The sequence below is a fragment of the Mastigoproctus giganteus genome, chromosome 1 (genome assembly GCF_048544385.1).
Source record: "Mastigoproctus giganteus isolate SK-2022 chromosome 1, ASM4854438v1, whole genome shotgun sequence".
NCBI classification, from domain to species: Eukaryota; Metazoa; Arthropoda; class Arachnida; order Uropygi; family Thelyphonidae; genus Mastigoproctus; species Mastigoproctus giganteus.
Genome location: NC_143575.1, coordinates 5,832,399 through 5,850,292, shown reverse-complemented (window position 1 = coordinate 5,850,292; position 17,894 = coordinate 5,832,399). Strand labels below are relative to the sequence as shown.

General features: G+C 39.2%; 1 protein-coding gene across 2 annotated transcripts in view; it reads right to left on the bottom strand.

The window, feature by feature from the left end:
- Positions 1–17,894, bottom strand: part of LOC150090512 (ATP-dependent RNA helicase DDX42) — a 369,985-nt gene that overhangs the window by 230,445 nt on the left and 121,646 nt on the right. For both annotated transcript variants that reach the window (XM_090371284.1, XM_090371279.1), the window contains exon 8: positions 10,584–10,652. In XM_090371284.1, the coding sequence (XP_090227410.1) occupies positions 10,584–10,652 (69 nt within the window). The remainder of the gene's footprint in view (positions 1–10,583; positions 10,653–17,894) is intronic.

The following is a 17,894-nucleotide window of genomic DNA, read 5'->3' as shown; positions in this document are numbered from 1 at the left end:
GTGGTTTAATTTTTCTGTATTTGCGATTGCTTTGGCTTATTCTTCCAAAATGTCAAATGATTTTCAATGCAGAGATGCTGTCATCATTTCAACAGCTGGTAGATGGACTTTTCAAACCATAATTTTTCAACATTTCGTTTATTTCTGCAAGAGCATAGAGAGAGCCAGTTATTTCAGAATAAGGTCTTATGAAATTTTCACTCATGCCCTGTGTATGTCTTTCCCATTGATCAGGTACATCTTCAGGTTCTCCAGATATAATTAGGCGACACAAGTAATCATAGACCTGTTAGTTTAACTTCTGTTCCAGTAAAATTAATGGAAACACTGCAGGATCATCTAGACAAGACTTCAGTTACAGCTTGGACACAGCATGCGTTTCTTGCCTGACAAATTTGATTGGATACTATGATGTGGTCACAAAGCAACTGGATGCAGAGATTAACTTTGATACCATATATTTGGATCTTAGAAGGGCTTTTGATACTGTTGCATATGGAAGACTGCTGCACAAATTGGAGCAGTGCTGCACTGGAGGCAAATTGCTGCAATGGATAAAGGGATGGTTGAGTGGGAGAAGACAGAGAGTGGTAATCAATGGACACTGCTCTTCGTGGACTAATGTTATTAGTGGAGTCCCTCAGGGTTCAGTGTTGGGTAATTGTTGTTTTCTGTATTTATAAATGATACTGATGATGGTATATCAGGCTTAATTAGCATTAGCATAGGCACATGATGCAAGAAAGAAAGCTTATACAGCATCAGCCAAAAAAAAAACCCCTTATTTCACCCATATCCACTCACTCCAAATGTTTGTCAAGTTCCGCTTGTTTGTTATTTGGTTTTTAGGAGCATTAGCAACTAAGGCGATATTGCTCCGGAGATATGCAGTGGTCATTCCCAGACCTTTCCACATCCTCCGTATTTGGTGGGCACGGGCTCGAACCCCGGTCTAATCAAAAAGCATCTGCTACACACTGCTGCTCCTGCCCACCTGGCTACAGAGGCGCCTGTCAAGTTCTGCCTTGAATCTATTTAAGCAATCAACATCTACAACGACAGATGGAAGTTTGTTCCACCAATCAACCACCCGCTAGCTAAAGGCAAACTTCCGCACATGTATCCTATAACCATCTTTCATCGATTTGAATTTATGCCCTCTCAGGCGATTATTCTGAGCAAGAGGAAGTAACCCATTCGCACTGAGCATGCTCAGACCATTCAAGGCTTTATACACCTCAATCAGATCACCTTGCAGGTGCCTCTCCAGACTAGGCACCTGCGAGGTGATGTTAAGCCTTTCTTCGTTGTTGTTTTGGTTTTTAGGAGCATTAGCAGCTAAGGCCATATTGCTCAGGGGATATGCAGTGGTCATTCCTGACCTTTCCGCATCCTCCATATTTGGTAGTCACTGGCTTGAACCCCGGTCTACATCAAGAAGCATGTGCTACGCACCGCAGCTCCTGGCTACGGAGGCACCCTCTTTCTTCATAAGAGCAACCCTTTGTTCCGTTAATTAATCTTGTTGCCCTTTTCTGTACTCGTTCCAACAGCTCTACATCCTTCTTAAAATGAGATCTCCAGACCTGTATACAATAATCAAGGCGTGGCCTGACCATTGCCTTATACAAGGGGATAATCACCTCCTTATAATGTCCAAGTTTGCAGAAGATACGAAGATTGGCAGGGTTGTTAATGACACTAATGACAGTACGCTGCTGCAACAGGATCTGGAAAAGTTGAGCAGATGGGCTGAGAGGTGGCAAATGAAGCTTAACATTGACAAATGTAAAGTACTACATATGGGAATCACTAACCCCAGAGTAACGTATCAACTCCGTGGCATTACACTGACAGTGGTAGAGAATGAAAAGGACTAATGAAGTTTTCTGAGCAGTGCAGACGGTCCGCAACAGTAGGTCATGGTGTCTTGTCAATGATATACATGAATTTTTCTAGCAGGGATAAGGAGCTGATTATCCCCTGGTATAAGACAATGGTCAGGCCACACCTTGAGTACTGTATAGAGGTCTGGAGGCCTCATTTTAAGAAGGATGTAGAGCTGTTAGAACAAGTATAGAGAAGGGCAACAAGATTAGTGAATGGAACAAAGTGTTGCTCTTACACAAAGAAAGGCTTAAGTTTTGCAGATTACAGTGTCTGAACACTCGGCACCTGTGAGGTGATCTGATTGAGGTGTATAAAGCCTTGAATGGTTTGAGCATGCTCAATGCTGATGGGATTCCTCCTCTTGCTCAGAATAATCACCTGAGAGGGCATAAATTCAAATTGAGGAAAGACAGCTGTAGGATAGATGTGCGGAAGTTTGCCTTTAGCCAGCGGGTAGTTGGTTGGTGGAAGATACTTCAATCCCTTGTTGTGGAAGTTGATAGCCTAAATAAATTTAAGGCTGAGCTGGATAGGTATTTGGAATGAACGGAGGAGTGAAATGGGAGTGGTTTTTTTTTTTTTTTTTTTGGCTGATGCTGCATAAGCTTGCTTTCTTGCATCAAATGCTTCTACTAATGCTAATGTCTCATTAGTTCATCTGACATCCATTTAGGCCTAAACCCTGAACAATATTTCTCAGTTGGTATGAAAAGCCTAGTAACTTCCAAGATTAATTCTTTGAATGCTTCCCATTTTGATTTTGCTGTTGTTCCCACCGTATTGAATTTAAATACTGTCATAGACTACTGTAGTCACCTTTACAAAAGCAAAAACCCTTCCCTTTACCCCTGATAGTAGTTACCTCTTTGAGTAAATCTCACTTCAGCACACTGTGTGATCACTGCCACCTAGTGGTTCATTTATCTGCAGATTCTTAATGCATGAAGAATCACTACTGATAATCAGAACAAGAGTATTACTCCCTCTGGTTGCCTCCCAAACATGCTGCTGTAAAAAACAATCATCCAATAAATCCACAAATGCCTTGCTAGTGTGTGAGTGATCAACCCACAAATTGCAGTCAATATCTGGGAAATTAAAGTCCCCCATTATAAGACATTCTGATTTACTGGCCCACTCTATTTCTCTGTACAGTTGTTTATTATACTTATCAGAGTCATTAGGCCTATAACACACTCCAACTTTCAATTTTGATCTTCCAGTGCTTATGTCACACCAAACTGACTCGACACTGCACTGTCCAGCCATGTCGACTGGCTGTACTTTCTTGGATTTTATGTGTTTCTTAACTTATAGCATAACCCCTCCTCCCTTCCTATCCTGTGTATAATTCCTGTACACATTGTACTCCCAAAATTCCAGTTCTACATTCCTTATATCTCTGTGACACCACATCTCTGATATCCCAACAATATCTGCTTTTGATATTTTGACCAGCACCTCAAACCCATCAAATTTATTTACTAACTCCTAGTATTGGTGCGCACGCAAGTATATATGCACCCGTTCCTATTCTTAGTTACCCTAATGCAGCCCACATATTTACTTGTTCCACAATGAATCCCAGCAGTCTCTGAAATCTCCTGCACCTTGTTTTCCAGGCTGCTGCTCATTCCAATAGAAAATAATGTGATAGACAAGACTGTCCTGAATATAAGAAGCAATGTGAAATGTGAAAAATAGAACAGACTATGGATAGTTTAAATAGAGATAAGTCAGTAAAAGTAATGCAGTTAAATAGGCAGAGAAGCAAGATAATTCCTGCTCAAGTAATGATTCAGAAGGAGGATACAGATGTTGTGCTCTTGCAGGAACTGCACACTTTTTAAGATCAAGTAAGAGATATTCAGCAAACTGAGAGTGGTAGATATAAAAAAAGAAAACTGTCAAGTAGTGATCTTAATAAGTAATTATGCTGGACCTTTTTTTTTTTTTTCGAGTTCCTTTTCAGTGACCCAAGTGATATGCATTAATGAGCGGGAAGATTAAGAGGGTGGTAATCAATGGGTGTTGCTCTTCGTGGACTAATGTTATTAGTGGAGTCCCACAGGGTTCGGTGTTGGGTCCTCTGTTGTTTTGTATATTTATCAATGATATTGATGAAGGTATATCAGGCTTAGTGTCGAAGTTTGCAGATGATACAAAGGTTGGCAGGGTTGTTAACGACAGTAATGGCAGTGTGCTACTGCAACAGGATCTAGATAATTTGGGCAGATGAGCTAAGAAGTGGCAACTGAAGTTATACCTTGACAAATGCAAAGTACTGCATATGGCTAGAAGTAACCCCAGAGAAACGTACCAACTGTGTGGTACTACATTTAAGGTGGTAGAAAATGAAAAAGACCCGGGAGTAATTGTGCAGTCAGATATGAAGTTTTCTGAGCAATGCAGACAGGCTGCCAGGGCAGGTCATGGGGTTTTGTCAATGATATATAGGAATTTTGCTAGCAGGAAAAAGGAGGTGATTGTCCCTCTGTATAAGGCAATGGTCAGGCCATGCCTTGAGTACTGCGTACAGGTCTGGAGGCCTCATTTTAGGAAGGATGTAGATTTGCTTGAGCGTGTACAGAGAAACGCAACAAGATTGGTGAGGGAAATGAAGGGATCCTCTTACCAAGAGAGGCTTGAGTTCTGCAAATTGCAGTGGCTGGAGACTAGGCACCTGCGCGGTGATCTGACTGAGCTGTATAAGGCCTTGAATGGGTTGAGCACATTGAATTCTGATGGGATCCTTCCACTTGTTCAGATTGCAAACCTAAGGGGGCATAAATTCAAATTAAGAAAGGACATGTAGAATAGATGTGCGGAAATTTCTTTAGCCAGCGGGTGGTTAATTGCTGGAACAAACTTCCATCTGTTGTTGTGGAAGTTGATAGGTTGAATAAATTTAAGGAGGAACTGGACAGGCATTTGGAGGGAATGGTGTGATTTTTTTTTTTTTTTTTTTGGCTGATGCTGCATAAGCTCATACACTTGCTTTCTTGCAGCACATGCCACTACTACTACTACGCCTGTTAATATTAGCGCCTCTGTACTGTCAATGTTATACAGTGTGGTAATGAAACTGATATTTGAATGATGAAGAGAAGATTTTACAGAGATTGGGATGTATAATTATGACAGTGATGAATTCAAATACGTGTTCACCTGTTTGGTTCACTGACAAATTAGAGAATTTTGGTGTTCTTGTTTTCTTCCGAACTGTTCATCCTGAATCAAAGTGGACATTTAAAATTAAAGTACGATTCATGGAGGAATCAACAGATATCTCTTTGGTTACTGTGGAGTTAAAGAACTGGAGTGTCCATGAGGAATAGACTACATTGGATCATAAGGCAATAATATCTGAAATAGTGGACGAACAGAATAAAAAAGAAGGATACAGTGTTGAAAGATACACTGTGAGAACAAAGAATTGGGATTTTTTGATAGTGTTGTGATTGAAGAGGATGTGGAAGATATTTAAAGTTCCAGTTGAATTTTCTTGAGTATGTGGATCAAGTTCAAAAAATGTTGTTGAGAAAAAGTAATGCAATGAGTGCCTCTATGAAGAAAAAGAAGCAATATAGGAGGATTGTACTTTGGTGAGCCAAAGAGTTAGTATTAGTAGTGGCATATGATGCAGAAAAGCAAAGCTTATATAGCATCTGCTAAAAGAAAAAAAAAAAAAAAAAAAAACCTATCATCTGTCCATCTCCACCAATAATTTGTCTAGTTCTTCCTCGAAATTATTCACACTGTGCACTTCCACAAAAACATATGGGAGTTTCTTCCAACAGTCAACAAGCTGGCTAAAAGCCAACTTCTGAACATCTATTTTGAATTTCACATATATAGTCTGAGCAAGAGAAAGAATGCCATCAGCAATGCGCTTCCTTAATCCTTTCAAAGCCTTAAAGAACTCAATAAGATCTCCTCGCATATGCCTAGTTGCTAGACACTGCATGTGGAAATGAAGCCTTTCTTGGTAAGAACACCCTTGTGTTGCTCTCACCAATCTTGTTGTCCTTCTCAGCACCTGTATGAGCAGATCTACATCCTTCCTAAAATGAGGTCATTAGACTTGTATACAGTGTACTGAAGACGCAGCCTAACCATTGTCTTCTACAATGGAATAATCACCTCCTTATCTCTGCTAGCAAAATTCCTGTATATCATTGACAAAACCCCATGAGCTCTCGTGGCAGCCTATCTGCACTGCTCAGAGAACTTCATATCTGATGAAAAATTAACCCCAGGTATTTTTCATTTTACAATCCCGTGTAGTACCACAAAGTTGGTATGTTAATCTAGGAATGCCCATATGTAGTACCTTGTATTTGTCAATGTTTAACTTCTATTGCTGCTTTTCAGCCCATCTGCCTAATTTTTCTAGATCTTGTTGCAGTAGCATACAACTGTAATTAACTACTCTGCAGACTACTGTATCATCTGCAAACTTAGATTTATGAGCAATAGTATCAAAAGCTTTCCTCAAATCCGAGTATATGATATCGAAGCTACTTTTTTGTATCTAGTTCCTCTGTTACCGCATCACTGTATTCAGTTAACTTGGTCAGACAAGACCGCCCCTCAACAAATCCATGCTGTGACTGTATTATAGCTACACTCCTGTGTAGGTGGTCCTGTATTACTTCTTTAACAACTTTCTCCATTATTTTCCTTGGAACAGAAGTTAAGCTAACAGGTTTCTTATTATTCACGTCACCCTCTGATCCCTCTTTGTGAATTGGGGAAGTCTGCCAGAAATTTGCACATCTCCAGTCCATAGATACCGTCCCCGAATCCAACGATGTCCTCATAATTATGGCTAAGGGTTTGCTTACCTCCTTTGCTATCTCCCTTAATATAAATGAAGAGATCCCATCCACCCAGATGCCTTCTTGATATTTGGCTTCAACAATTTCTCTTCCACTTTCCTCTCAGTTATCACAAAATCATTTAGTTTCCTGCTAGAATTTGATAAACATCCGGCAACCCTTTCCCTAAAGAATTCCTCATGTGTGAATGTAGATTCAAAATACCTATTCAGTTGTCAGCAACCTGAGTAAGGTCATCAACAACAGCTAAACCATTGATATCAAGTAGGCCAATGTGATTCAATTCCTTTTTCTACTGTTAACACAAGTAAAGAAGTCTGCTGCTTTTCTTTGCCAGAGATGGTCCTGTATTACTAGTAATCTGCATTAGCTTGCCTAACTGCCTTTGTGACTTGATTATAGACTAGTTTATATCTGTCATAAGCTTCTGTATCACCTGATAATTTATATGCATATCACACATTTTTTCTTCTCTCCCACTTGTATCATTAGTACATCTGACATACATTTAAGTCTAAGTCTTGAACTTTATATTTTAGTTTGTAATAAACACCTAGCAGCTTCTACAATTACTTCCCCAAATGCTTCCCATTTAGAATTTGCCATTGATAACATCATGATTTTCTGTTCCCATTGCACAGAATTTAAAAACTGTCTGAGACCACTGTAGTCACCTTAACAAAAGCAAAAGCCCTTCCCCTAATCCTTTATGTAGATAGGCAGTTTGGTTTGGTTTTACTGGTGCATCAGAGACTAAGGCCATAGTGGGCCATGCCATACCATCATAAAAAAAAAAAAAAAAAAAAGAGGAACCTTTAAGAGAGAGGCTACTCATCAAAAAATATACAAATATAATTTATGATAAAAAGGTGTAATATAAAGTAAAAATAAATCCTATACATTATACATAACCATACAAGGCAATAATTTGTAAACATTTAAAAAGAGCTGATACATGGTCATTGAAAAGGTCTGACTCCAGGTATAAGGCCCAGTCAGACGAGTAAAAGCAGTAAAACATTTTGTGCACTAGTAAAATTGACAGTCAAGTAAAATATGTTTGATAGTTAAAATGATGTCACAGGGACCACAGACATCCTGTCTGTGGTCCCTGTGACATCATCAGTGCTCAGCAGAAAAGATTGTGTCCTATGCAGCAATAAGCAAGAACAACTTCCTCCCTTTGATTCTTGTGCACGCTAAACTGCCATGTTTTTAATACATACTTAACCTGATATAACTTGTAGGTGGTTTGTCTTGCCATTGGAAGTTTAGGGCATTAAATATTATTTGCATTTAATCTGTGTAAGAGACTGCAGGCCAAGTTTATCTGTGGTGATTGTTGCTTTGGCTGCAATGTCAGCAAAAATCATTTGCACTAATCTGAATGTGGCTAGGGATCCAGAAGAAGCAGATTTATCATCTGGTGAACCCAGGACAAGATTAAGTGAATTGAATATCTCATTGCTGTTAAGAGCCTGTAACACACCCAACGACTGGGTGTATCGATACTGTTGGTGTTTATAATATACCAGCAATATTGAAAAGTATGTGATTCAAGGCTAACTCTATGGCATACAACTCTGCAGCGTAACTGATGAATTTATGTGATTCAAGGCTCGAAGTTTAAAAGCATAATGCTTTTAAACTGAAAGCCATCGAGGCATTGTAATAAAAGAAGGGATATCAGGGCCACCTAAAGAGAACTATAGCACAGGAAAAGATTAGATATATTTGAGGATGTAGAAAATTTTAAAGCAGTTTATAAAAGGCTGAGGAATGAAAATGTTAAAACGATAGCAGTAGATAGTAAATTGAGATCAGAGAAGAATTTGGTAGAATAATAGAAATGTAATAATCCCTGGAGTATTGCTTATAAGATTGTAGGAGAAAAGATTAAAGTTTATGGGGTTTACTATATGGCAAAGAATGAGCAGCGTTTGACTTCTAATGGGTGGAAGGAGTCTGTGGACTTTATAACAAAAAGGACAGTTGCTAGCAATGAGATAAGGAATGAAAGAAAAGTACACAAGAAGATAAGAGTTTGTTAATTCTCATGGTCCTGAGAATGATGAATCTAGAGTGGAAATGCAAGGTTAGAGTATGCAATGTCAAGAATGAAATAGGGTAGTGCCCCTTGGAGTTGATTTGGTAGATCAAGTAGTGGCTAAGAGAATTTATCAGTTGATATTTTGAGTATTCTTAGGTCTATTTAATGTTTGTATAAGGGAAATGAAGATTCCCAAGCAGTGGACAAGTGCATCTGTAAAGATGCTACTAAAACCATTGAAAAGCTGGAGGATGTGGCATCTTATATGGTGGCTTTGTTACTACTCTTAAGGAAAGTTATGTGACAGGGTAATTGAAAGATTCAGTAACCATTAGCATTAGTAGAGACATATGATGCAAGAAAGTGAACATATTCAGTACCAGCCAAAAAAAAAAAAAATCTTCCCATTTCACCCATCCATTCACACCAAACGTTTATCCAGTTCTTCCTTGAAACTATTTAAGCTATCAACTTCCACGATGACCCATGTTTGTTCTAGCAATCAACAACCCACTGGATAAAGGCAAATTTCCGCACATCTATTCTACAACTGTCTTTCCTCAATTTGAATTTATGCTTTACCCCCCCAGGTGCATAATCTGAATGAAAGGAAGAATCCCATCAGCACTGAGCTTGCTCAAACCATTCAAGGCCTTATACAACTCAATCAGATCACCATGCGGGTGCCTAGTCTCCAGAAGCTCCAATTTTAAGAAATTAAGCCTATCTTGGTAAGAGCAACCCTTTGTTCCACTCACCAATCTCGTTGCCCTTCTCTGTACTCTTTCCAGCAGCTCTACATCCTTCCTAAAATAAGCCTCCGGACCCGTATGCAGTATTCAAATGTGGCCTGACAATTGCCTTATACAATGGGATAATGACCTTCTTATCCATGCTAGCAAAATTCCTATATATCACTGACAAAACCCCATGAGCTGTCCTGGCAGTCTGTCTGTATAGCTTGGAGAACTTCATATCTGAGTGCACATTTACCCAGGTCTTTTTCATTTTCCACTACCCTGAGTACAGTACCACACAGTTGGTACATTAATTTGGGGTTACTGCTATTCATATGCAGTACTTTGCATTTGTTAATGCTAAACCTTAGCTGCCATCTCTCAGCCCATCTGCCCAACTTTTCTAGATCTTGCAGTAGCATACCGTCATTACAGTCATTAACAACCCTGCCAGCCTTCGTATCATCTGCAAACTTGGAAATTAAGCCTGATATACCCTCATCAACATCATTGATAAATACAGAAAACAACAATGGGCCCAATACTGAACGGTGGGGGAACTCCTCTAATAACATTAATCCACAAAGAGCAGTGTCCATTGATTACCACTCTGTCTTCTCCCACTCAACCATCGCTTTATCCATAGCCACAACTTGTCCTTAATGCCATATTGCTATCATTTGTACAGCAGTTTTCCATGTTTAGCAGTATCAAATGCTTTCCTGAAAGCTAAGTATACAATATCAAAATTATTTTTTGCATCCAGTTCCTTTGTTAGCACATCATACACAGTAACAAAGAGTACTACTGTCACACCATACTGTACCATTTATATTACTTGTTCTCAACTGATAACCAGTCAAGTTTATAATGCCTATATTCACATTATAACATATTTTAAATCAAACAAATTTCAAAAAATTATTATTGTTTATATCAATTTTTATAAATTGTGCATTATATGACATATAAAAAATAATTAAAAATATAAGATGATAATCTCAAATGCACATAGTGGTCTAACTGGACTGGTGAGTGGCTTAATTAATGAAATCAAATAAATACCTGCTGTGCCAATTCTCTGGTAGGTGCCAATATCAACCCTATGGGACCATCACCCGTTTCCAGTTCCCTCTAGAAAAAAAAAAAGTTTCATATTACTTATGTAAAAATGTTGACAGAAAAGAAATTGTCAAAAGTAGATCTACAGGTGAATATAATTTTAGATAAAGAATACCATATATTCCAGTTGATCTCTGAAGCACTAAAAACAAAATCACATAAAATTTTAAGTTCACCTTATAGACTATAAAATTGTTTCCCATTTACTTGAAAAGTAAATATGGAAAATTGAAAATTTCAAAAGATAAACTTTCAAGATTGTCAAAAAAAAAAAAAAAAAGTTTCCATGAGGCATTATTTATAGAGAAGCAAATTTACAAAACAATACTAAACAGCCAAAAAGGAATGGCTGAAGTATAATTAAACCCACCCACATACACATATAGCATCAATAAGAGTGATGGCATGTGCCTGTATGTTTTGCAACCTGTAACTTAAGGGAATACATGCTTCAATATGCTGACCACTTTTTTACAGTTTACTATGCCATAGTAAACTTTTTTTAAAAAAATTGCAGATAAAACTGAATTAAAAAGTAGACAGCAGTTCTTAATACAGATTTTACTCTAATATGCCACTATGGAAAAAACAAAACTTAAAAAGTGGCTTTGGGGAGACAGCTTATACAACAAATATATGGCATTCCTTAAAAGTAATAATTTATCAGAGAACTTCTTTTATATTTAAAAAGATATAAGAGAAGAGGTGAGCTGATTAAGGTGTGTAAGGTGTTGAATGGTTTGAGCAAGCTCAATGCAGATGGGATTCTTCTTCTGCTTGCCCAGATTAATCACCTGAGGGGACATAAATTCAAACTGAGGAAAGACAGTTGTAGAATAGATGTGCAGAAATTTGTCTTTAGCCAACAGGTGGTTGATTACTGGAACAAATTTCCATCTGTCATTGTGGAAGTTGATGGGTGAAATGGGAAGGGGTTTTTTTTTTTTTTTTTTGGTTGATGCTGTAAGCTTGCTCTTGCATCATATGCCTCTACTAATGCTAATGTAACAAATACTTGGAGAGTGTTCCAAATGCGGTCTTACAATTATACAGTGGGAGGATTGTGTCCTCCCTATCTCTACAGGATAACATCCAAGAAACTCTCACTATATAGGCTTTCCTGGCCATCTGTTTACACTTGAAGCTCTTGGAACAGAGAAGTTTTTCCTGATTTATTAGCTTAAATTGTCATATTAACTTATTTTCTAGAGTAGCTTTATATTCCTAGTTACGATACTTAGTTTAAAGTTTAACTTAGACAGAGATTTTGTAGGTATTACTTAGTATCGGTAACGGTATCAAATCCACGTGTTACAAATTGAACGAGAGGTCTTTTTTTTTTTAACCAAATTTAGTCGATTTATTAACCAATTGTTATATCAAATTATCTTCTATAAGTAGATTATAGACCTAGTCAGGATCCTTAGTTTATTCTAAATTGAGATAGCGAGATTTGGAAGCTAATCAATACTTACGAGTCCGTAGAAGTACTGTTCGTGAATTCCTGCCATTTTTACACGATAGCATAAGCTTAGTGTAGTATAGTGCATAATATAATATTGTCAATTAATCAGTAAATCTATTAATCTTGATAAACTTTATTGTCAATTAAATTGTATTTTTAACTCTATATATATATAACGACTTAATCGTAACAAATAATTAATACATAACTATAGTGGTACACGTGATACGGAAGTTGTATAAAGGGAACTCGTAGAAAACACTAGATACCGAAAAAAATATATATATAACATAACTGTTTTGGGACATAACTTAAGGATTTAATTTTTGTTTTGAAATTTTAGCATTAGCATTAGCAGAGGCATATGATGCAAGAAAGCAAGCTTATTCAGCATCAGCCAAAAAAAAAAAAAAAAAAACCCACTCCCATTTCACCCCTCCGTTCGTTCGAAATACCTGTCCAGTTGAGCTTTAAATTTGTTTAGGCTATCAACTTCAACAACAAGTGATGGAAGTCGGTTCCACCAACTAACCACCCGCTGGCCAAAGGCAAATTTCTGCACATCTATCCGACATCCGTCCTTCCACAATTTGAATTTATGCCCTCTGAGGTGATTATTCTGAGAAAGATGAAGAATCCCATTGGCATTGAGCATGCTCAAACCATTCAAAGCCTTATACACCTCTATCAGATCACCTCGCCGGTGCCTAGTCTCCAAACTCTGTAATTTGCAAAACTTAAGCCTTTCTTCGTAAGAGCAACCCTTTGTTCCATTTACTAATCTTGTTGCCCTTCTCTATACCCATTCCAGCAGCTCTACATCCTTCTTGAAATGAGGCCTCCAGACCTGTATACAGTACTCAAGATGTGGCCTTACCATTGCCTTATACAAGGGAATAATCACCTCCTTATCCCTGCTAGAAAAATTCCTGTATATCATTGACAAGACACCATGAGCTACTCTTGCAGCTCGTCTGCACTGCTCAGAGAACTTCATATCTGCCTGCACAATTACCCCCAGGTCCTTTTCATTCTCCACCACTGTCAGTGTAGTACCGCACAGTTGATACGTTGCTCTGGGGTTACTGTTTCCCATATGCAGCACTTTACATTTGTCGATGTTAAACCTCATTTGCCACCTCTCAGCCCATCTGTTCAACCTTTCCAGATCCTGTTGCAGCAGCATAGCGTCAGTATTGTCCTTAACGACCCTGCCAACCTTTGTATCATCTGCAAACTTGGACATTAAACTTGATATCCCATCATCAATATCATTCATAAACACCGAAAACAACAACGGACCCAACACTGAACCTTGAGGAACTCCACTAATAACATTAGTCCACGTTGAGCAGTGTCCATTGATTACCACTCTGTCTTCTGCCACTCAACCATCCCCTTATCCATAGCAGCAGTCTTCCATGTGCAACAGTATCAAAAGCCTTTCTAAGATCCAAATATATAATATCAAAGTTATTCCCTGCATCCAGTTCTTTTGTGACTACATCATAGTATCCAATCAAATTGGTCAGGCAAGACCTGCCCTTAACAAAACCATGCTGCGTCTGAGCTATAACTGAATTCTTGTCTAGATGATCCTGCAGTGCTTCTTTAACCAGTGCCTCCATTAATTTACCTGGAACAGAAGTTAAACTAACAGGTCTATAATTACTTGTGTCAGCCTTTGATCCTCCTTTGTGAATTGGGGTTACATTTGCACATCTCCAGTCTATGGGTACCTCCCCTGAGTCCAAAGAAGCTCTCATAATTATGGCTAGGGGTTTGCATACTTCCTTTGCTGCCTCCTTTAATATAACTGGATAGATGCCATCCACCCCAGGTGCCTTTTTTATGTTTATCCTCAACAATCTCTCCTCCACTTTCCTCTCAGTTATTACAAAATCATCCAGCTCACTGCCAATGTTTACTTTACCTACATCATTCTCCTTCCTGAATAACTCCTCATGCGTGAATGTAGATGCAAAATACTCGTTTAGATTGTTAGCCACCTGAGCAGGATCCTCAACTGTTGAACCATCAATATCCAGTGGACCAATCTGATTCATCCCTTTCCTTTTCGAGTTCAAGTATGTAAAGAACTCTTTTCTGTTTTTCTTTGCATCCTTTGCCAAGGATTTTTCATAGTCTGCCTTTGCCTGCCTAATCTCCTTTGTGACTTGGTTACAGACCAACTTATATCTATCATAGGCTTCCATGTCACCCATTAATTTGTATGTATCCCATGCATTTTTCTTCTCTGCCACATGTCTCATTAGTTCATCTGACAACCATTTAGGCCTAAACCTTGAACAATATTTCTTAGTTGGTATGTAAAGCCTGGTAGCCTCCAAGATTAGTTCCTTGAATGCTTCCCATTTTGAGTTTGCTGTTGGTAACATTATCAGTTGGTCCCACTGTATAGAATTTAAATACTGTCTCAGACCATCATAGTCGCCTTTACGAAAACAAAAACCCTTCCCTTTACCTCTGATGGTAGTTACCTCCTTGAGTAAATCCCACTTCAACACACTGTGATCACTGCCACCTAGTGGTTCATTTATCTGCAGGTTCTTAATGCATGAAGAATCACTACTGATAATCAGATCAAGAGTATTGCTCCCTCTTGTTGCCTCACGAACATGCTGATGTAGAAAACAATCATCCAATAAATCCACAAAAGCCTTGCTAGTGTGCGAGTGACCAACCCACAAATTCCAGTCAATATCTGGGAAATTAAAGTCCCCCATTATAAGACTCTGATTTACTGGCCCACTCTATTTCCCTGTACAATATCTTATTATACTCATCAGAGTCATTAGGCCTATAGCACACTCCTACTCTCAATTTTGATTTCCCTATGCTTATGTCACACCAAACTGACTCGACACTGCCCTGTCCATCGATGTCGACTGGCTTCACTTCCTTGGACTTTATGTGTTTCTTAATTAATAGCATAACCCCTCCTCCCCTCCTGTTCTGTCTATCCTTTCTATACACATTGTATTCCCCAAATTCCAGTTCTGCATTACTTATATCTGTGTGACACCACGTCTCTGATATCCCAACAATATCTGCCTTTGATGTTTTGAGCAATACCTCAAATTCATCAAATTTATTTACCAAACTCCTAGCATTGGTGTACATGCAGGTATACATGCACCTGTTTCTATTCTTAGCTACTCTAACACAACCCATGTGTTTACTTGTACCGCAATGACTACCAGCAGTCTCTGAAATATCCTGCATCTTGTTTTTCAGACTTCTGCTCATTTCAATAGAAGCAGTGCAAGAATCACTTCCACCTCTGCCACTGGCTACTGTTAATCTATTAGTCCTTGTATCCCCCCCAACTAGCAGTTTTCCGACCCACCTAACACTGCCTCCGATTTTATTGAATTAAATCGGAATCATGACTCTGCCCAGAGCAGCAAAGCAAAAGGCTCAAGGTAATGGGAGTGCTGTGGTTCAGGGGAGAACTGAGGGGGGCAGTTGCCCTCTGAATCACAGTCTTTTAAAATGCACTGTTTGCTTGATGTTTGCGGAGCAGTCGGGTACAGGACATGATAATGCCAAGGGGGATGTCTTTGTGTGTGCACGATGTAAGGAGTGCAAGGAAATCAGGCGACAACTCAGCGTTGTTATGGGCCTTTATGAGAGCTTGAAGGACAGGGTGGATGCCCTCGAAGGAAATAAATTGAGGGGCCCATCAAGCTCTCAGCTGCCCACATCAACGCCAGAGCTTGCACTTGGTCATCAGGCAACACAGAGGCAGCCCCCTAGGCAGAATGCGCTGGTCCCACAGGAACTAGTAGTTGTTGGTGACTCTACTGTCAGGGAAACGGGGAACATGCTTTGTAAAAAGGATAGGTGGAATAGGACCAGGGTATGTTTGCCAGGGGCAAAGGTTGATGACGTTGTAGAGCGGATATCATCTTTTAAGGGCACAAAAGGTGATATAGTTGTACACGTTGGCACTAATGATATTAAGAGTAGGAGACCGGCGGAATTACTTAGCAATTACAGGTCACTGTTGAAAAAAAGCCGTGAATTAGGGTTGAATTTGAAAGTGTCTGCAATTCTGCCCAGACACGATAGGAGGGAGTATATGATGACAGCCTTGTCGATCAATTCGGCCCTGGAGGGATTGTGCAAGGCTCAAGGGGTAGAATTTTTTTCAGCCTGGACTGTACTTGTTAACAGGAGAGATTGCTTCTAGAGGGATGGGATACACTTAAATAGAAAGGGTGCAAGAATTTTTGCTGATGCTGTCGAGGCAGTGTTAGGTGGGTCGGAAAACTGCTAGTTGGGGGGGGGAGATACAAGGACTAATAGATTAACAGTAGCCACTGGCAGAGGTGGAAGTGATTCTTGCACTGCTTCTATTGAAATGAGCAGAAGCCTGAAAAACAAGATGCAGGATATTTCAGAGACTGCTGGGAGTCATTGCGGTACAAGTAAACACACGGGTTGTGTGTTAGGGTAGCTAAGAATAGAAACAGGTGCATGTATACCTGCGTGTACACCAATGCTAGGAGTTTGGTAAATAAATTTGATGAATTTGAGGTATTGCTCAAAACATCAAAGGCAGATATTGTTGGGATATCAGAGACGTGGTGTCACACAGATATAAGTAATGCGGAACTGGAATTTGGGGAATACAATGTGTATAGAAAGGATAGACAGGACAGGAGGGGAGGAGGGGTTATGCTATTAGTTAAGAAACACAAAGTCCAAGGAAGTGAAGCCAGTCGACATCGATGGACAGGGCAGTGTCGACTCAGTTTGGTGTGACATAAGCATAGGGAAATCAAAATTGAGAGTAGGAGTGTGCTATAGGCCTAATGACTGTGATGAGTATAATACGATATTGTACAGGGAAATAGAGTGGGCCAGTAAATCAGAGAGTCTTATAATGGGGGATTTTAATTTCCCAGATATTGACTGGAATTTGTGGGTTTGTCACTCGCACACTAGCAAGGCTTTTGTGGATTTATTGGATGATTGTTTTCTACATCAGCATGTTCGTGAGGCAACAAGAGGGAGCAATACTCTTGATCTGATTATCAGTAGTGATTCTTCATGCATTAAGAATCTGCAGATAAATGAACCACTAGGTGGCAGTGATCACAGTTGTTGAAGTGGGAATTTCTCAAGGAGGTAACTACCATCAGAGGTAAAGGGAAGGGTTTTTGTTTTCGTAAAGGCGACTATGATGGTCTGAGACAGTATTTAAATTCTATACAGTGGGTCCAACTGATGATGTTACCAACAGCAAACTCAAAATGGGAAGCATTCAAGGAACTAATCTTGGAGGCTACCAGGCTTTACATACCAACTAAGAAATATTGTTCAAGGTTTAGGCCTAAATGGTTGTCAGATGAACTAATGAGACATGTGGCAGAGAAGAAAAATGCATGGGATACATACAAATTAATGGGTGACATGGAAGCCTATGATAGATATAAGTTGGTCTGTAACCAAGTCACAAAGGAGATTAGGCAGGCAAAGGCAGACTACGAAAAATCCTTGGCAAAGAATGCAAAGAAAAACAGAAAAGAGTTCTTTACATATTTAAACTCAAGAAGGAAAGGGATGAATCAGATTGGTCCACTGGATATTGATGGTTCAACAGTTGAGGATCCTGCTCAGGTGGCTAACAATCTAAATGAGTATTTTGCATCTACATTCACGGATGAGGAGTTATTCAGGAAGGAGAATGATGTAGGTAAAGTAAACATTGGCAGTGAGCTGGATGATTTTGTAATAACTGAGAGGAAAGTGGAGGAGAG